Raw genomic sequence first — 21,439 nt, forward strand, 5'->3', positions numbered from 1 at the left:
GAACTCTAGTGCTCAGTGCATGCATTTAGTGGACAAACTCTAGTGCTCAGTGCATGCATTTGGTGGCCAGCCCATTGTGCCCATTGCATGCAGTTAATAGCCAGACCTTTATGCCATTTGCATGCATTTAGTAGCCAGATACTTGTTCTCATTGCATGCATTTGGTGGTTGGACCCTTGCACCCATTGCATACATTTGGTGACTGGACCCTTGCACCCATTGCATACATTTGGTGACCGAACCCTTGCACCCATTGAATACATTTGATGACCGGACCTTTGCACCCATTGCATACATTTGGTGCTTGGACCCTTGCACCCATTGCATACATTTGGTGACCGAACCCTTGCACCCATTGAATAGATTTGGTGCTTGGACCCTTGCACCCATTGCATACATTGGGTGCTTGGACCCTTTCACCCATTGCATACATTTGGTGCTTGGACCCTTGCACCCATTGCATACATTTGGTGCTTCGACCCTTGCACCGACTGCATGCATTTGGTGGTCGGCCGATTGTGGTCATTCCTCGACTAGACCCTTATTGCATGCATATGATGTCTGGATCTGTGTGCTTATTGCATGTACATTGTGGCTGGATAACCTGCACGCTTTCTTACCAGGACATACTGGAATAGTCCCTACATTACACCTATCCGGCAGTGGATGATACATTGCCATCTAGTAGCTCCTGTGGACCCCTGTGGCTTGGACTTCTCTGTGTCCTGTGGTGCGTGTATTGGACTCCCCCCAGGACAATACCTAATATATGCATTTGTAGATACCAGCTTCCCCCTCCCCCCTACTCTATTAAATTGTACGATTAGATAACTTTGCATCTGATCCGGTGTCCAGTAACGGAGAGCTAGAAATCCCCTGGGCGGCTCACACTGCCGCGCACACTTTTACATAAGAAGTCTTTATATAAGCCGCTATCATGACACCGAGGGCTGCGCTGCATTTATGTAAGGACTGGGTAACCCGATCCCTGTGCGTGGGGGTCTATTATGTGATGTCACCCTGGGGATCCCCCCATCTTTCCTCCTCGCACACGCTCCTGCCCGTCGGCGTCTCCTCTCTCGCTCCTTCCCTCTCGTCTCGCTCTCACCACCATCTATGTTTGCCTATGCTAGAACACTATGTTCTTGGCACGCTCACCCCGTCTGGGTGTGTTCCTCGCACGACTCAAAATCTGAGTCTAGTTTCCATTAAGCAGAAGAAGAGGAAGAAGAGTTAAAGGCGGCTTCAATATGTCAAATGGTTTTTCACATTTATTTATTTTTGTAAATATGATGTGATGAATAAAATGAATAAAACCGTAAATGAAAAAAGTCAAAAGATAGGTCCTTCTTAGCCCCTTCCCCCCCCAGAGTGTAGAGATCATTGACGGGGTTAGAGTGCAAGCTCTTGGGCTCCACATGATAGAGGTTTTTTTTAGGGTTTTGACCTTATAAGGGTTAATAATCTGATGTGAGAAGAGGCGCTCCGAATCGATAAGGGGTGGAAGGAGGGGAAGACCTAGATGCAGCAGCAGGAGAAGGGTTAATTTATGATAGAAACATGTTCCTTATTTACATATTATGCAGGAGCTGCGCCACCATTGGTCGCTTTACTGCCTCCAATCATAGCTGGCGAAGGAGGGGGGTCAGCAGCACTGTGTTCCACGTGTGGGGCGATTACTTCACAGGGTGGATCAGTGACATCACGGGACGGGCAGCCTATAGGGAGGCAGCAGGGGAGGGACTGGCAGATGATCAGAAGCTGAGAACTGAAGGTAGTGGAGAAGGAGACGACGTGAGGGCGAGAGAGAGAAGGACGAGCGAGACCCAGCTGAGGATGAGACTGACAAGGTAAGGAGAGGAGGAATACAGGGCCAGCAGGGATGTATACGGTGGTTGGTGAGCGGATGGCAGTGCCAGGGGCCATGGCATCATCTGGAGACCCCCACGTTGTTGCAGCCATATGCCAGGATAGCTTCCATGGCTTCTGTTCCCAAGGACTGTGAAAGTTTTACCCATCAAAAGATAATACCGGACGGACGGAGTGCTGCGTACATGACACGGTGTACGGGAACCAGCGCTTCACCCTATTGGCTGAGAGAGCGAGAGACAGGTGTGCGTCACATGCTCTGACATAGGACTGCCGAAACAGGTCATGTAGGGATCCCCGCCCCCCGTCCGACCTGCATTGCATGAATTCTATGACAGACTGATGACAGTGCTGCGTAGGTGGCGATACTGGAGAGGCTTTGACTTTGCGTTCCAGGATTTTATATAAAGTTTTGCAGCTTCCTTTTATACGTTGACCATTAATTCTCTTCAAAACCTCTGCTTGCTGTTAGTGAGTGGGACCACTCTAGAAGCTGTAGGACAGATCTAGTACTTCTCAGAGCTGAGGGTTTGTTACACTTCTATATAGTCTAGTACAGGTCTAGTGCAGGGGTAGGGACCCTTGCCCCCCCCCAGCTGTTGCAGAACTACAACACCCATCATGCCTGGACAGCCAAAGCTTTAGCTTTGGCTGTCCAGGCATGATGGGAGTTGTAGTTTTGCCACAGCCGGAGAGCCAAGGTTCCCTATCCCTGGTCTAGGCAATGCTCTGTGAGCTAAACAGATGTGCAGCTGTTCTGATGGTTTGTTACAATGTGTCAGTTTGGAGTCCGGGCTGCTTTATTGGCTGACAGGTCTAGAGTGAGCATGATGTGAGACAAGACACAGGGTTTCTATTGAATTTAGGTTTACATTTTGTGAGTTGATAAAATGACCACTAGGTGGCGATCTGCATTGACCATACACAGTGCAGGTAGCAGGACTGTCGGCGTGGATCCTGCATGTGTTTCTGACTCCACCCACTTTCTGACCTGCTGACCTCACAAATTTGCTCTGGTGATGTGTGGGATGAAAGATAGGGGGCGCCGTGTGCCCCTTTAATAATGCAAATGTATTAGGAATAACACCGCAATAGCTCCATGGCATTGCATATGTGCCAGGTTATTAGGTACTATTCATGTATGAAGGAGCGAAGAGCGCACCCCATAGAGAACCAGGTATCACACTGACTGGGAACTAGGGCAATGCTGCCCGACGGCTGTGCATGGTGTAAGCTGGCAGCTCTGCATGTCATTGCCATGAGACAGAACATCACATCGACCTGACACAATGAGGTGAACGAGGATCTTATGGCTTCACACTCCGAGACAGAGAGAGAGAATGAGCTGGGTATTCAATTCACATATATATCAGCAACCTACTGGGTAGCATCCTATATACTGGCTCAGGTAGTGGGGAGCATCCTATAGACTGGCTAAGAGAGTGGGGAGCATCCTATAGACTGCCTCAGAGAGTGGGGAGCATCCTATAGACTGGCTAAGAGAGTGGGGAGCATCCTATAGACTGGCTGAGAGAGTGGGGAGCATCCTATAGACTGCCTCAGAGAGTGGGGAGCATCCTATAGACTGGCTGAGAGTGGGGAGCATCCTATAGACTGGCTGAGAGAGTGGGGAGCATCCTATAGACTGGCTGAGAGTGGGGAGCATCCTATAGACTGGCTGAGAGTGGGGAGCATCCTATAGACTGGCTGAGAGAGTGGGGAGCATCCTATAGACTGGCTGAGAGAGTGGGGAGCATCCTATAGACTGGCTGAGAGAGTGGGGAGCATCCTATAGACTGGCTGAGAGAGTGGGGAGCATCCTATAGACTGGCTGAGAGAGTGGGGAGCATCCTATAGACTGGCTGAGAGAGTGGGGAGCATCCTATAGACTGGCTGAGAGAGTGGGGAGCATCCTATAGACTGGCTAAGAGAGTGGGGAGCATCCTGTAGACTGGCTGAGAGAGTGGGGAGCATCCTATAGACTGGCTGAGAGAGTGGGGAGCATCCTATAGACTGCCTCAGAGAGTGGGGAGCATCCTATAGACTGGCTGAGAGAGTGGGGAGCATCCTATAGACTGGCTGAGAGAGTGGGGAGCATCCTATAGACTGGCTGAGAGAGTGGGGAGCATCCTATAGACTGGCTGAGAGAGTGGGGAGCATCCTGTAGACTGGCTGAGAGTGTGGGGAGCATCCTGTAGACTGCCTCAGAGAGTGGGGAGCATCCTATAGACTGCCTCAGAGAGTGGGGAGCATCCTATAGACTGGCTGAGAGAGTGGGGAGCATCCTATAGACTGGCTGAGAGAGTGGGGAGCATCCTATAGACTGGCTGAGAGAGTGGGGAGCATCCTATAGACTGGCTGAGAGAGTGGGGAGCATCCTATAGACTGGCTGAGAGAGTGGGGAGCATCCTATAGACTGGCTAAGAGAGTGGGGAGCATCCTATAGACCGGCAGTATAGAGCTCTGTACTCTCGGCTGCTGAGACATGCCGGGATGGTTGCTCCCCCGCATCTGGAGATACTTTCCATATGAGCTGCCAGCGAGCCTAAGGACCTTTCCAGGCAGCATCTTCCATGTCTGATAACTACTGCCAGGAGGTTGTGGCTTTATTCCCTAGAGTTCGGATTTTTTGATAGGATTGAACCCCATTACTGAGCCCTAGATGTGAGCGCTGACTACGTGCCGCCTGGTACTGCAATTATTAAACAGGTTTATCCACCCTGGAGTGAAGTGGGGACATGAGCGGTTATGGAGGGAGTGGCCTCTATGTGTCCTCAGCTCACTGCCACTAGGACAGGTATTACAGGGTCATATGTATACAGCCTATTATTCACACTGATGCAGTCATCGCTCCAGAGTTTTATGGTAAAAGCATTAAAACAAGTAGGTTTTGCCAAATAAAGTAGTGATTCTAAATTTTATTTCAACCGTACATAAGGAAGAACAAATGCCGTAGTTAGTTTTCAAGAATATAACTACTATAATACTGCCCCCTATATACAAGAATATAACTACTATAATACTGCTCCTATATACAGGAATATAACTACTATAATACTGCTCCCTATATACAAGAATATAACTACTATAATACTGCTCCTATATACAGGGATATAACTACTATAATACCGCCTCCTATATATAATAATATAACTACTATAATACTGCTCCTATATACAAGAATATAACTACTATAATACTGCTCCCTATATACAGGGATATAACTACTATAATACCGCCCCCTATATACAGGGATATAACTACTATAATACTGCTCATACAGGGATATAACTACTATAATACTGCTCCTATATACAGGGATATAACTACTATAATACTGATCCTATATACAGGAATATAACTACTATAATACTGCTCCCTATATACAGGAATATAACTACTATAATACTGCCCCCTATATAGAGGGATATAACTACTATAATACTGCTCCTATATAGAGGGATATAACTACTATAATACTGATCCTATATACAGGAATATAACTACTATAATACTGCTCCTATATACAGGAATATAACTACTATAATACTGCCCCCTATATACAGGAATATAACTACTATAATACTGCCCCCCTATATACAAGAATATAACTACTATAATACTGCCCCCCTATATACAAGAATATAACTACTATAATACTGCTCCTATATACAAGAATATAACTACTATAATACTGCTCCTATATACAGGAATATAACTACTATAATACTGCTCCTCTATACAGGAATATAACTACTATAATACTGCCCCTATAAACCTCAGCTTATTAGCATGCATTGTGTTTCCTGTGATCCCCTGTTATGGAGTAGTGTGTAGTATATAGGTGTACTATATCTGTGTGTTGCTGGTCTGGGCGGTACATATGACGCTGTACCCGTAGGTGGATACTACTCAGATATAATCACCCATTTATGTAACCCATTATATAATGGTATCATCCACTTGTTATGAGTTATTATGTCACTGGTGGTGCTGGCAGCAGATGCCATCTGACATAATGGGGTTGCGGTGTAGGTGTGATGTGGCGGTGTAGATATTTTCTATCAGATCCTTTGCTGGTTGTGTATATAGTACATTAGTGTGCACAGTGTCCTCGGAGATGGCAGCCGCTTCCCCGTGTAACCTCGGCCTCTGTCTTCTCCTTCGCAGATCGTCATTCTTCATTTTGTCTCTGGTTCTTCACGCCACTGATCCGCCAATACGGAGGGGATGAACGGGCCGTGCGAACCTCCTCCTCCCCTGGGGGAGAGAGGAAGGAGAACACGGGGGAACCGGGAAATGGAGGGCACTCAACAAGACGAGACCGACACCAATAGTCATGGCTCCAGCGGCAACGAATCCAACGGGAACGAGTCACGGCAAAGCCGCAGTTCCCACAGCAGCACCAGCGGCAACGGCAAAGATTCAGCCATGCTGGAGGCCACAGAGAGCAGCAAGAGGTGAGTGGGAAGAGGAGCGATGGGCAGGGGAGCAAGCTGGTTAAAGGGCTTCCCTAGAAGTGGAGAAAGCACAGCTACTTTCTTGCAGAAACAGCGCCACCCCTGTCCTCAGGTTGTGTGTGGTATTACTTCTAATGGAACTAAGCTGCAATACCGCACCCAAACTGAGGACCTGAGTGGCACTGTTTCTGGAAGAAAGCGGACATGTTTTTCTAAGCCTGGAAAACCCCTTTAAGTGGTTAGTGGTGAGTCCACGGGTTTGACCTAGGAAACATTTCTATGGTATTTGTGTGGACTCTCATTTCTACTATACCTTGTGTAGGGGAGCATGACTGAGATGGTGACCCCTAAACCTGTATGGAAATATACTATTCTCTCCCTCTACAGTACAAACTCTCACAGCCCATCACCCCCGAGCAGCTCCATTGCTTACAGCCTCCTGAGCGCCAGCTCCGAGCAGGACAATCCCTCCACCAGTGGCTGCAGGTAAGTCTATTGCATCCACATCCAGAGCTGTAATCATAATTCAGCTTAACCAAGATAACGTATAAAGTCATATCTACCGCAATATAACATGGCAAATACTGGGCACCATGAGCAGTCCGGTAGATGCACAGTCAGTCGGCCAAGACGTGAGACAAGTCTTCGATGTACCTGCAGAGTTACACAAATAGTAAATCGCTGCCACGGTTAATATATTCAGTCAAACCACAATACAGGAATAGAAAAAAAGTTTGGTTTTTTTTTTTTGCAAAACAGCGCCACCCCCTGTCCTCAGGTTGTGTTTAGTATTACAATTCAGCTCCATTCTTTTCAATAGAACTGAGCTGCACTACTGCACCCAGACTGAGGACAAGAGTGGCGCTGTTTCTGGCCATGTATTTCTAAGCCTGTATAACCCCCTTTAACCCCTCCATCTCCATCTTTTATCACCCTTCTACCTGCAGCAGTGAACAGTCCGCCCGGGAGAAAAATCAGAAGGAGCTGATGAAGGCTCTAAAGGAGCTGAAGATACGTCTGCCGTCCGAGAAGAGGGGAAAAGGCAAATCGGGGACCCTGGCCACGCTCCAGTACGCACTCTCCTGTGTCAAACAGGTCCGAGGTGAGTAGACGTGGACGCCTGGATGGTCAGGGTAGATGCCCATCAGATGTCAACCTGAAAAAACGTGGACTGTGGTGGTCATGTACGTTACATACAGGTGGCTTTGTCAGCTGCTTACTGGCATTGAGCTGCACATTTACATCATGTGTTTTATTCTCTTCAGCCAACCAGGAATATTATCAGCAATGGACCATAGATGAGTCGCAGCCCTGCAGCCTGGACATGTCCAGCTTCACCATCGAGGAGGTGGAGAGTGTCACCTCGGAATACACTCTAAAGAACCCGGTAAGTGTCACGGGTCAGTGGGGTCCTGGAAAGAAATGGCGTCCAGAGTCTAGAACTGGGGTGGTCTGCCCCTAGACTATGCCTGGTACGGCGGACTCTCACACACCGTGTTTCACCTTTCCGTGCCGTCTCATAGGACACCTTTTCAGTGGCCGTCTCCTTCATCACCGGTCGGATCGTGTACATTTCTGACCAGGCTTCTCATATCCTGCACTGCAAAAGGGACGTGTTTAAAGGGGCCATTTTTGCTGAATTTCTGGCTCCGCAAGATGTCAGCGTGTTCTATGGATCCACAGCGCCGTATCACCTTCCCTCGTGGAGTAGCTGCACCTCTGGAGGTAAGGATGACCCCCCCCCCTCCATCTATATACACCCTATATACTCATATACAGGGTCACAGCCCTGAGGAAATCACTCACACACCTGCATAAACTGATTCTGCTATACATGGCTATATATATATATATAATGGTCAGCTCAGGGAACTACCTCTGTATCAGATCTGAATAATCAGACATTTATTGCAATAATTAATGTAATATTTTTACTTTGGTAGGTGATCCAAGTGATCTGGGCTTATATGTCCAATATAGTGGCTTATAATAATGTTCTTGGTGGATTAGTAAGTAATAGACCTGGTGTCCTAGTGGATTAGTAACCAATAGACCTGGTGTCCTAGTAGATTAGTAAGTAATAGACCTAGTGTCCTAGTGGATTCGTAATAGACCTTGTGCTCTAGTGGATTAGTAAGAGACCTGGTGCTCTAGTGCATTAGTAAGAGACCTGGTGCTCTAGTGCATTAGTAAGTAATAGACCTGGTGCTCTGTGTGCTAGTAACTAATATCCCTGATGAGCTAGTGGATTAGTTAATTATAGACCTGGTGTCCTAGTGGATTAGTAACCAATAGACCTGGTGTCCTAGTAGATTAGTAAATAATAGACCTGGTGTCCTAGTGGATTAATAAGAGACCTGGTGCTCTAGTGGATAAGTAAGTAATAGACTTAGTGCTCTAGTGCATTAGTAAGCAATAGACCTGGTGCTCTAGTGGACTAGTGACTAAAATCCCTGGTGAGCTAGTAGATTAGTAAGTAGTAGACCTGGTGCTCTAGTGGATTAGTAAGAGACCTGGTGCTCTAGTAGATTAGTAAGCAATAGTCCTGGTGCTCTAGTGGACTAGTGACTAATATCCCTGGTGAGCTAGTATATTAGTAAGTAGTAGACCTGGTGCTCTAGTAGGCTAGTACCTAATATCCCTGGTGCTCTAGAGGATTAGTAAGTACTAGACCCTAGTGGTATTCTAGTGAGTACAGATCCATAGTTGTTTTATTAATATATTTGTCCTGGTGGTCTTGTGGATAGTGGTCTGGGACAGGAATCTTGATGATATGCTAGCCACACACTGATGGTACTCAGCCGATCCTCAGTGTTCTCTGTAAGGCATTGCAGCCATTCTCTCTGTACATATGAAGACTAACACTTGACGCTCTTCCCTCCCCTACAGATACAGCATCCATGGACTACACCCAGGAGAAATCTGTATTCTGCCGGATCAGGTGGGTATCGTATAATAGGAGAAAGGCCTAAGATACCTCTAACTAATGTATTTATAATTATTTTATACAGAGAGGAGAGATGTGCTGTCCCATTCATACCGAGCTCCAAAAATACTGATAACACAAACTAAGTGTATGTAAAGAGTGTGGATGGACTGATCACTATCACAGTATACATAGTCAGATCTGATATAGTATCGAGGGGATGTCCGTAACCCTTAGGCTGGGTGATCACAAACTGGTTAATAATAATGATACTACCATCCCTGGTGGTCTAGTGGTGTAATAATAAAATTCTGGCGGTCTAGTGGTGTAATAATAAAATCCTGGCGGTCTAGTGGTGTAATAATAAAATCCTGGCGGTCTAGTGGTGTATTAGTAAAATCTTGGCGGTCTAGTGGTGTAATTTTAAAATCGTGGTGGTCTAGTAGTGTAATAGTAAAATCCTGGCGGTCTAGTGGTGTAATAGTAAAATCCTGGCGGTCTAGGGGTGTAATATTAAAATTCTAGTTGAATAACGATATAATGATAGCATCTTGGTGATCTGGTGGAGTTATAACATTCTGGTGGCATAATAATAGAATCATAGTCTTGTAATACTAGAATCCTGGTAGTCAAGTGGTGTAATACTAGAATCCTGGTGGTCTAGTAATGTTATAATAGAATCCTGGTGATCTGGTGGTGTAATAATAAAGTTCTGGTGGTAGAAAAATAAACTCCTGGTGGCCGAGTGGGCTAACAAATGAGACTGGACTGTTCCATATCATACATCACAGGGGCACTGTCTGGGGTGAGTGTATACGTGTGCCTCTATTACAGGACAGTGGATGATGATGATGCGTCTGTGTAGTGAGAGGAAGCATGTACATATATAGCATAAGCCTCTATCGCCTGTATACACACAGGAGAGAATTCTTCCGCCTACCCCATATACCGTAATCTACAGCCACACAAAGGAGCCGGTGATTAACGTAGCGCCATGTTGTGCGTCATTCACCCACTCACCTCCCCCACTCTGCAGAACAGCTGTGTAACCTTTTATCTGCGAGGCTCGCCATATGTGAATGAACGCTTACTATATATGGTGTGCACAGTTACTGTATACCGTGTGCCAGGGTTCTATATACAGTGTGCTTGGTGGCTATATACGGTGTGCACAGTTACTGTATACCGCGTGCCAGGGTTCTATATAGTGTGCTTGGTGGCTATATACGGTGTGCACAGTTACTGTATGGGGTGTGTCTGGTGACTATATACGGTGTGCCTGGTTACTGTATACAGTTTGCCCGGTTACTGTATACGTAGTACTAGGTTTTTTTAAACAGTGTGCCCGGTTTCTATATACAGTGTGCCTGGTGACTATATACTGCCGCTAATCTGGCATGCCTGTCAGTGCCGGACTATTGGAAAACATTTTATGTAACAAGGGCTGAGTGGCGGTATTATAGCAGTGTGTTATACGGGGGGCAGTCATATATATTGTACAGGGGGTCGGAGCGGCTTCCAGGTAAGATCCTGCAGTTGTTTGTGCACGATTGGGCATCGCGGCCTCCGCAGGTCACACACTTCTTCTGCAGACTGAAGTCACCCGGTGGCTGCGGGGAGGCCGATCACTCCATGTTTCCCATCTCACCCCGTTGCCCCCACCCCCCTCCGTCTCTCCTCACATTATCGTGCCCCCCTTTGCTGCTGTGGTCTCCCCGGCTCTGGTCTTATTGCAGGTGTGTGTTTTCAGTGGGGGCCGAGAGCGGGATATGAACCTCCGCTATCACCCGTTCCGCCTCACCCCGTACCTGATGAAGGTGCGAGACTCGGACAACGCAGAGGGGCAGCCGTGCTGTCTGCTGATCGCAGAGAAAATCCATTCGGGATACGAGGGTAAGAGGACATGGAGCACATACTAGTGGGGGGTTAAAGGAGAACGCCACGTATTACAGCACTCCTAATAGGAAACTATATTCTTGAGTATTTCCCTTTAAAGGGGTTATAAACAGCGCCACATCTGTGCACAGGTTGTGTGTGGTATTACAGCTCAGCTCCATTCACTTTAATAGAGCTAAGCTGCAATACCACTTGCAACCTGTAAACAGGGGTGGCGCTGTTCCTGGAAGGAAGCTGTCTAATTCTGAGCTGCTCCTTTAATGCTGAATTTATAGCTGATGGGCATGGGGGAGGCATTTATACAAGGAGGGGGTATTTTACATTTTGTGTGACCAGTCCCTCTCGTCCTCAGCCCCCCGCATCCCCCCAGATAAGAGGATCTTCACCACCAGACATACCCCGAGCTGTGTGTTCCAGGAGGTGGATGAGAGGTGAGTGGATTAGATGTGGATTAGGCTCCTGCCCCCCTGGCCGCACTCTCTGAGGATCGGTGTATAACCCTCATCATGTGTTGCAGGGCCGTCCCTCTGCTCGGATACCTCCCGCAGGATCTCATCGGGATGCCGGTCCTGTTTTTCATCCATCCTGATGACCGGCCGCTCATGCTGGCGATACATAAGAAAGGTAAATGTGCCCAGGCCTGTGCCGGACCCGCCGTGATTTATTGTCTGTGGACGGGTGTAGGGGTCATAGATGACGGGTTTGAGACCTCCATGTTTTCGGTCACCTCCCTCCTCACCCGTCTTCCTCTCATCCCCCTCCTTAGTCCTCCAGCAGGCCGGCCAGCCTTTCGATCACTCGCCCATCCGCCTGTGTGCCCGCTCCGGAGAGTACGTCACCATCGATACCAGCTGGAGCAGCTTTGTCAATCCCTGGAGCAGAAAAGTTTCCTTTATCCTCGGAAGACACAAAGTTCGAACGTGAGTACCATGCCCCCCCCCCCCCACACACACACACACACTTTCCCAACACAAATCTGCCTATAGCAGGTGCCCCCCCCCCCCCAATCTACCCTCTACCTCATATACGTACCTCTCTCCTCCGCAGGAGTCCGCTCAATGAAGACGTCTTTACGGCCCCCAAAGGGGCAGAGCTGAAATCTCTGGATCCTGATATTCAGGAGCTGTCCGAGCAGATTCACCGCATACTGATGCAGGTACAGGCACCATAAAGGGGTCCTCTGCCTATCACTGTTGTCTATTGTTGTGACCGTCTCGTCTTTGGCTTCTCTGAGTAGCGGTCACGGCCCAACTAGTCCAGCCAAGATGTCTGCAAGGTGTCTTTAGTCTCTTGTTTAAGGATCATGTAGAGAGTTTCTGACACTTGTTATTTATTTCTTTTTTTAGCCGGTGCACAACACCAACTCCGGCGGTAACGGTAGTGGTGGGAGCAACACTTCACAGGAGCCATTCCACTGCAACGCCTCGTCCAGTGATAGCAACGCCATGGTCACTGAGGACGGGACAGATCCCAAACCTGTAAGTGGAATGAGCCCAAGTCATCATTTGCTTCGTGTCATGTGGAAAGGAGTTATAACTGCCCCCCACACGTTCTACCCCTCTCCTTATAACAGGGATGGGGAACCTTCTACCCTCTAGCAGTTGCAAAACTACCATTTCCATCCTGCCTGGACAGCCAAAGCTAAATTGTCCTGCTTAAAATGGCTGTTGACAATTGTTCTGCTGCCTATGGACTCCAGGAAATTAGACTTGCAGTCATTGAATTTTGGTTTTCCTGATTGTCCCATGGCAGACATTTGTTGTGCTGCTGTAGGAAAATCAAGAAAAACAAAAATTACTTACTAAAAGTCTAATTTCCTGGAGTCCCTAGGCAGCAGAACGGCCATTCTAAGCTTGTACTGCCTACAGACTCCAGGAAATAAAAATTTTAGTAAGTAAATTTTGGTCCTTTGGCTGTCCAGACATGATGGGAATTTCTGTTTTGCACCAGCTGGAGGTTAGAAGATGGCAGAATAATGAATGTGGTTTTGCCTCCTCAGATGACATTTCAGGAGTTCTGTCAGAATGTACATAAAGTCAAGAGTCAGGGTCAGCAGATGTTCCTGGGGTCCCGGGTGATCCGCCCGCACCAGAGAGGACACTTTCAGGGTAGGTGAATATGTTGGTCAGAGAACAGTGTTGGTCACTTTGGGTCTGAGATGTTGAGTAACGCCACCTTTTCTTCTTTTAGCTCTTGCCCCTCCTCGTACGATCCCTTCAGCCATTGCAGACAACACTTCACCCAATACTGCGCCCAGTCGGACTCCATGTGTCCCGGAGGAGCTAACCCGAAAGGAGTCGTCTAATTATTCTTACCAGCAGATCAACTGCCTGGACAGCATCATCCGGTAAGAAGTGATCCCCGGCCGGGCTTCTCCGCTTCCTCTTCCTTACCGCGCTTTCTTCTCACACATCCTTTACATCCTACTCTTAGATACCTGGAAAGCTGTAACCTCCCCAGCACTGTGAAAAGAAAATGTGGCTCCTCCTCGTACACCTCCTCAACCTCCGAGGAGGAGAAGCAGAAAACCGGAGAGAGCGACAAAGAGGGTGAGTACCCGGAAATCTGGTGGAGATTCATTCACGGTGGTTAGAGGGGAAAACAAGAGGTTTTACAGCTCATATCTTTTTGCAGACCCCTCGAGCGGTCCACCTCAACAGCCGGAACTGCCTCCCCCTCCTGCACCCTCCGCAGTAGGTTCCTCTCCTCTCGCTCCTTTGCCTCCATTACCGCCTAGCAAGGCGGAGAGTGTGGTTTCCATCACCAGTCAAGGAAGCTTTAGCAGTACCATCGTCCATGTAGGAGACAAAAAGCCGCCAGACTCGGGTAAATCTTTAGATTAATAACCTGGAGGGGGGGCATGGACGCGGTGGACGCTGATTTGACGGGTCTGCGATAACGGTTAACGGTTTTGTGATCTCACGTCTTGTTTTGTGTTGCTAACGTTGTATCACGTCTTCCCTTCATCTCGTCCATTGCTGCTGCCTCCGCTTTAAACCGCAGCCGAAATGGTCCCTTTGGAAGAGCCATCATGTCCTGCGGCTCCGGCGCCTCCGCTCCGGCCGTTGGGTCTGACCAAGGAGGTCCTGTCGGCTCACACGCAGCGCGAGGAGCAGGCCTTCCTCACCCGAGTACACAACCTGAGCCAGCTGCGGGTGTTTGACCCCATCCCTGTCGGTGTATGGGATGAGCAGAGCCAACGTGCCCCGAGAGGTCAGTTCTTCATCAGGGTGGACAGATATTGTATTCTATTGTTTTTAGCTTTTAATCTGATGACTATTTTTGTTATCTTGCAGGTACTAAGCCCTCGCTTTCCCATCAGCATAATGCCTCAGCTAAGAACCCCTCCACCCCCTCGAAGGATGGGGCAAATACAGGGGGACGGCGGAGCAAGAGTAGGAAGTCAAAAGCCAAGAGGCCAAAGCAAGGCAAACCTGCCACGCCGAGCTCCATGCCGCCATCTCATCACCAGGAGCCGCCTCTCCTCCCCCCTCCTCCCCCTGGCATGCCTGGTTATCCCCTCCCAATGTTTTCCCCCCGAGCCCCTGCCCCCGAGCCTGCCCCATCGCTCCCCAGATACCCTCTAGTTACCCCCATCGTAGCTCTAGTGCTCCCCAACTATCTCTTCCAACCTCCCCCCGTGGCACCTCCTTTCTATCCTGGAGTTTCTGGCTTTCCACCCTTCAATCCGACACCTGACGTCCCGATGTCTGCCTCTGAAGCTCCGCCCCCGACGCCTGCTCCTCCTCCTGTACAACCCGCTGCGTCATGCCCTCCTCCATCGCGGTCCTCATCCCCGCCCCAGCGCTTATTTCCGTCCCGGTGCAGCTCCCCGTTACAGCTAGACCTGCTGCAGATGGAGGAGTTACCGCAACCCGGAGGAGGCGCAGCAGCTGCCGGAGGCGAATGGGAGGTGGAAGAGGATAATAAAGGAGCGGCCCCTGGGAATGTGAACGCTGGAGGGCCCAATGCAGTGCCTGGAAATAGAGAGGACAGACAGGCCGAGAACTGTATGGTAAGTCACAGCCCATCTGGTGACCCTGCTGACCTCTCTTATTATCAGTCCCGACTAACCTCTCCCCTCCGTGTGCAGGGTGACCCCCAGGAGTCTTCATCACACAACGATGCTCTCTCCAGCTCCAGTGATCTTCTGGATCTGCTTCTCCATGAGGATTCCTGCTCGGGCACAGGATCTGCATCAGGATCCATGGGATCTAACGGAGGAAGCACATCGGCTTGTGGCACCCGTGAGTACGGCCAGCTGATCTCTGCTCTTATAACATCACACCATGTAGTGACATCACCCAACAAGGTAATGCTTAGGATAGTATGACATCACATGCAGAGGTAACTGTGGATAGTATGACATCACAACACTGGATAGTATGACATCATAGAGTGAGGTAACGGTATTACATCACATATAGAAGTAACACTATGGTTGTGATCTCACATGGCAAGGTGCTATAGATATGACATCACACATTGAGCTAACACTCGATATTACAATGGTACATAATGAAGCAACACTTAGAATATTATGACATCACTCACTGTAGTAATATGGATATTATGACATCACATGGAGGGGGTAACACTATAGATATATCACACAATGAGGTTACAAAGTGGTGATTATGACATCACACAGAGTTAACACTGTATATTATGACATCACACAGACAGGTAGCACTATGTATATTATGACATCATACAGATGGGTAATACTATGCATATTATGACATCACACAGCCGGGTAACACTATGTATATTATGACATCACACAGCAGGGAAGCACTATGTATATTATGACATCACACAGCGAGGTAACACTATGTGTATTATGACATCGCACAGCCTGGTAACAATATATATTATATCACACAGCTGGGTAACACTATGTATAATATGACATCACACAGCCGGCTAACACTATGTATATTATGACATCACAGAGACAGGTAACAATATATATTATATCACACAGCCGGGTAACACTATGTATATTATAACATCACACAGCCCGGTAACACAATGTATATTATAACATCACACAGCCTGGTAACACTATGTATATTATAACATCACACAGCCCGGTAACACTATGTATATTATAACATCACACAGCCGGATAACACTATGTATATTATGACATCACACAGCCTGGTAACACTATGTATATTATGACATCACACAGCCGTGTAACACTATGTATATTATAACATCACACAGCCGGATAACACTATGTATATTATGACATCACACAGCCGGGTAACAATATATATTATATCACACAGCCGGGTAACACTATGTATATTATGACATCATACAGACGGGTAACACTATGTATATTATAACATCACACAGCCGGGTAACACTATGTATATTATGACATCACACAGCCGGGTAACACTATGTATATTATGACATCACACAGCCGGGTAACACTGTATATTATGACATCATACAGACGGGTAACAATATATATTATATCACACAGCCGGGTAACACTATGTATATTATGACATCATACAGACGGGTAACACTATGTATATTATGACATCACACAGCCGGGTAACACTATGTATATTATGACATCACACAGCCGGGTAACACTATGTATATTATATCACACAGCCGGGTAACACTATGTATATTATGACATCATACAGACGGGTAACACTATGTATATTATGACATCACACAGCCTGGTAACACTATGTATATTATGACATCACACAGCCGGGTAACACTATGTATATTATAACATCACACAGCTGGGTAACACTATGTATATTATAACATCACACAGCCGGGTAACACTATAGATTATATTACACAGCCGGGTAACACTATGTATATTATGACATCATACAGACGGGTAACACTATGTATATTATGACATCATACAGACGGGTAACACTATGTATATTATAACATCACACAGCCGGGTAACACTATATATTATATTACACAGCCGGGTAACACTATGTATATTATGACATCACACAGCCGGGTAACACTATGTATATTATGACATCACACAGCCGGGTAACATATATATATAACCTGTGCGGTAATATTGTATCCAGTCTCATAGAATATTATTTCACCTTATTTCACACTTTTCTAGAGCTTAAGTACAATCGAATCCTTTCTAATTTCCCGCCAGGGAGCAGCGAGGGCAGCAACACCAGCAAATATTTTGGTAGTATTGACTCCTCAGAGACAGACTTAAGAGTCAAAAAGTCGGAGAGGGAGGAAGTGGAACAAAAAGTGATCAGATACGTCATGCAGGACCCGCTCTGGCTCCTTATGGCCAACGCCGACCATGAAGTCATGATGTCCTACCAGCTCCCTTCCAGGTTAGACCATTAGTGTTTATACTTGTAGGAGGACGCAGGTCCCGGCTAGATCTTAGTCTTGGTCTAGTTCCTTCTGATCTAAGACCTCACTGGTCCACCCTCACAGAGATCTTGAAAGCGTCCTTCGGGAAGATCGGGAGAAACTTCGGCAACTTCAAAGAAATCAGCCTAAGTTCAGCGAGGAGCAGAAGAAGGAGTTGGGGGAGGTCCATGCCTGGGTCCGGAAAGGCCGTCTACCCCATGTCATCAATATCACAGTGAGTGTATACAGAGACAGTAGCCGGGTATGGCCCAATATTACACCAATGTTTCAGGTCTCCAGAGTTGCCTCTGAGCCGCTTCTGAGGCAGGTGATGGGCAGGACCAGTCTTCTCTTTATTGTAGGGATGGTATGGGGGCAGGTGATGGGCAGTGGTCTCCTCCTCCCTGTAGGGATGGTATGGGGCAGGTGATGGGCAGTGCCTGGTCTCCTCCTCCCTGTAGGGATGGTACAGGGCAGGTGATGGGCCCAGTCTCCTCCTCACTGTAGGGATGGTATGGGGGCAGGTGATGGGCAGTGGTCTCCTCCTCCCTGTAGGGATGGTATGGGGGCAGGTGATGGGCAGTGGTCTCCTCCTCACCGTAGGGATGGTATGGGGCAGGTGATGGGCAGTGGTCTCCTCCTCACTGTAGGGATGGTATGGGGCAGGTGATGGGCAGTGGTCTCCTCCTCACTGTAGGGATGGTATGGGGGCAGGTGATGGGCAGTGGTCTCCTCCTCCCTGTAGGGATGGTATGGGGCAGGTGATGGGCAGTGCCTGGTCTCCTCCTCACTGTAGGGATGGTATGGGGCAGGTGATGGGCAGTGGTCTCCTCCTCACTGTAGGGATGGAATGGGGGCAGGTGATGGGCAGTGGTCTCCTCCTCACTGTAGGGATGGTATGGGGCAGGTGATGGGCAGTGCCCGGTCTCCTCTTCACTGTAGGGATGGTATGGGGCAGGTGAGGGGCAGTGCCTGGTCTCCTCCTCACTGTAGGGATGGTACAGGGCAGGTGATGGGCAGGTGTCTCCTCCTCACTGTAGGGATGGTATGGGGCAGGTGAGGGGCAGTGCCTGGTCTCCTCCTCACTGTAGGGATGGTACAGGGCAGGTGATGGCAGTGCCCGGTCTCCTCCTCACTGTAGGGATGGTATGGGGCAGGTGATGGGCATTGCCCGGTCTCCTCCTCACTGTAGGGATGGTATGGGGGCAGGTGAGGGGCAGTGTCTGGTCTCCTCCTCACTGTAGGGATGGTATGGGGGCAGGTGAGGGGCAGTGTCTGGTCTCCTCCTCACTGTAGGGATGGTATGGGGGCAGGTGAGGGGTAGTGCCTGGTCTCCTCCTCACTGTAGGGATGGTATGGGGCAGGTGATGGGCAGTGTCCGGTCTCCTCCTCACTGTAGGGATGGTATGGGGGCAGGTGATGGGCAGTGTCCGGTCTCCTCCTCACTGTAGGGATGGTATGGGGCAAGTGATGGGCAGTGTCCGGTCTCCTCCTCACTGTAGGGATGGTATGGGGCAAGTGATGGGCAGTGTCCGGTCTCCTCCTCACTGTAGGGATGGTATGGGGGCAGGTGGTGGGCAGTGTCCGGTCTCCTCCAGACAGGATTGTTAGTTATGAGGCCATAAAGTTCAATCTTGGTTTCCTCAGAGCGGAGAATCTTGTTCCGTACAGTCGGAGCTTCCTTCAGCTGTGTCTATTTAACCTCCCGTCGGCTTTTATGTGTCCGTTGCTAGGAGCTGTTTGCTCCTGGCTGCTCAGATTGGAGGATGTTTCTCCTGCTGGAGCTCAGCAGTGACCATTGGGGTCTTGGTTCTTCTCCCCCGGTTACTTAGGTTGGTGGGGCGGCAGCTCTGTATGATATGGCTGCCCCCTGATGTATTGGTTCCCCTCCCATGTTGTGTATTCGGAGCTCCTGCAGCCATCACTGTACACACAGCACTTCTGCATCATGTTAACCCCGCGTTGTCCCCTTCAGTCCTGCACAGGCTGCTCCCCTGACGCCTCCAATTACGAGGAAGATCTGGATCTATCGATAATGATGGAAGAGGGAGGTGAGTGCAGAACGGGAGGCGAAGAGGCCCCAGCGGAGGCGTCTGTCACCAGCTGAACTCCCTCCTCCCCCATCCGTCTGAGAATTCCAAGCTGCCTTATGTATATATCACAATGATTCATAGGAAGGGAAGACTGGAGAACCCGGGAGGGAGGTGGGGGGCGAGGATTCCTCATCTCTCTGATCCTGGGGAACGCCATTCAGCTAAAGCCATGGACTCTAACTACAAGACTGCCGCCAATCATCCACCAACGCTGAATGGAAGGGGACAGCCTAGAACGGCATGGATGTTCATTTTCTTTATATATATATATTTTTGTAAACTGTCTTAATTTATCATGGTTGTGTGTGAGGGGCGGGGGTGGGTCCGGTCACGTCCGATGGGCGCGGAGTAACACTCGGTTGTCTGACGTTTGTACGGTTCTGTAAATAAAGACCTCCTGTTCTATTTTTTATGGGACTGTAGTGGAATAGTTTATTTATGCACCCCCCAGCCGTGGTAAACCTTCATTGAGTCAATATAGAAGCCTTAAAGGGGAGGTTGACCAAGAAATTACTTCTTTCAAATCAACTGGTGCCAGAGTGCTGTGTGGTGTTACAGGTAGAGATTACAGCGTGCTGTGTGGTGTTACAGGTAGAGAATACAGCGTGCTGTGTGGTGTTACAGGAAGAGAATACAGCGTGCTATGTGGTGTTACAGGTAGAGGATACAGCGTGCTGTGTGGTGTTACAGGTAGAGAATACAGCGTGCTGTGTGGTGTTACAGGTAGAGAATACAGCGTGCTGTGTGGTGTTACAGGTAGAGAATACGGCGTGCTGTGTGGTGTTACAGGTAGGGAATACGGCGTGCTGTGTGGTGTTACAGGTAGAGAATACGGCGTGCTGTGTGGTGTTACAGGTAGGGAATACGGCGTGCTGTGTGGTGTTACAGGTAGAGAATACGGCGTGCTGTGTGGTGTTACAGGTAGAGAATACGGCGTGCTGTGTGGTGTTACAGGTAGGGAATACGGCGTGCTGTGTGGTGTTACAGGTAGAGAATACAGCATGCTGTGTGGTGTTACAGGTAGAGAATACAGTGCTGTGTGGTGTTACAGGTAGAGAATACAGCGTGCTGTGTGGTGTTACAGGTAGAGAATACAGTGCTGTGTGGTGTTACAGGTAGAGAATACAGTGCTGTGTGGTGTTACAGGTAGAGAATACAGTGCTGTGTGGTGTTACAGGTAGAGAATACAGCATGCTGTGTGGTGTTACAGGTAGAGAATACAGTGCTGTGTGGTGTTACAGGTAGAGAATACAGCGTGCTGTGTGGTGTTACAGGTAGAGAATACAGTGCTGTGTGGTGTTACAGGTAGAGAATACAGCGTGCTGTGTGGTGTTACAGGTAGAGAATACAGTGCTGTGTGGTGTTACAGGTAGAGAATACAGCGTGCTCTGTGGTGTTACAGGTAGAGAATACAGCGTGCTGTGTGGGGTTACAGGTAGAGAATACAGCGTGCTGTGTGGGGTTACAGGTAGAGAATACAGTGTGCTGTGTGGTGTTACAGGTAGAGAATACATTGTGCTGTGTGGTGTTACAGGTAGAGAATACAGCGTGCTATGTGGTGTTACAGGTAGAGAATACAGCGTGCTGTGTGGGGTTACAGGTAGAGAATACAGCGTGCTGTGTGGGGTTACAGGTAGAGAATACAGTGTGCTGTGTGGTGTTACAGGTAGAGAATACAGCGCTGTGCGGGTGGGACCACAATGAAATGATAAAGTACTGCAAATAATTCAGTAACACAATGAAACTGCAATGTGTGAACACAGCCTAGATGTTCTGCAACAGATTTGGGCGGAGAATGTGCAGGGTGG

General features: G+C 48.4%; 1 protein-coding gene across 3 annotated transcripts in view; it reads left to right on the forward strand.

The window, feature by feature from the left end:
- Positions 1–20,043, forward strand: part of PER1 (period circadian regulator 1) — a 29,497-nt gene extending 9,454 nt beyond the window's left edge. The window contains exons 1-23 of one of the 3 annotated variants that reach the window (XM_069948744.1): positions 1,742–1,850; positions 6,040–6,329; positions 6,717–6,809; positions 7,271–7,431; positions 7,595–7,716; positions 7,853–8,054; positions 9,219–9,270; positions 11,006–11,148; positions 11,504–11,582; positions 11,669–11,775; positions 11,918–12,071; positions 12,199–12,307; positions 12,498–12,629; positions 13,151–13,259; positions 13,342–13,498; positions 13,585–13,700; positions 13,786–13,977; positions 14,155–14,364; positions 14,448–15,166; positions 15,245–15,398; positions 17,285–17,516; positions 17,623–17,773; positions 19,514–20,043. In XM_069948744.1, the coding sequence (XP_069804845.1) occupies positions 6,100–6,329; positions 6,717–6,809; positions 7,271–7,431; positions 7,595–7,716; positions 7,853–8,054; positions 9,219–9,270; positions 11,006–11,148; positions 11,504–11,582; positions 11,669–11,775; positions 11,918–12,071; positions 12,199–12,307; positions 12,498–12,629; positions 13,151–13,259; positions 13,342–13,498; positions 13,585–13,700; positions 13,786–13,977; positions 14,155–14,364; positions 14,448–15,166; positions 15,245–15,398; positions 17,285–17,516; positions 17,623–17,773; positions 19,514–19,645 (3,756 nt within the window). In that variant the 5' untranslated portion in view covers positions 1,742–1,850; positions 6,040–6,099 and the 3' untranslated portion in view covers positions 19,646–20,043. Of the gene's footprint in view, positions 1–1,741; positions 1,851–6,039; positions 6,330–6,716; positions 6,810–7,270; positions 7,432–7,594; positions 7,717–7,852; positions 8,055–9,218; positions 9,271–11,005; positions 11,149–11,503; positions 11,583–11,668; positions 11,776–11,917; positions 12,072–12,198; positions 12,308–12,497; positions 12,630–13,150; positions 13,260–13,341; positions 13,499–13,584; positions 13,701–13,785; positions 13,978–14,154; positions 14,365–14,447; positions 15,167–15,244; positions 15,399–17,284; positions 17,517–17,622; positions 17,774–19,513 lie in introns of those variants that run through there. The other 2 variants (XM_069948762.1, XM_069948752.1) reach the window with 2 other exon arrangements.
- The last annotated feature ends 1,396 nt before the right edge of the window (positions 20,044–21,439 follow it).

Source organism: Dendropsophus ebraccatus, chromosome 1 (assembly GCF_027789765.1).
Source record: "Dendropsophus ebraccatus isolate aDenEbr1 chromosome 1, aDenEbr1.pat, whole genome shotgun sequence".
NCBI classification, from domain to species: Eukaryota; Metazoa; Chordata; class Amphibia; order Anura; family Hylidae; genus Dendropsophus; species Dendropsophus ebraccatus.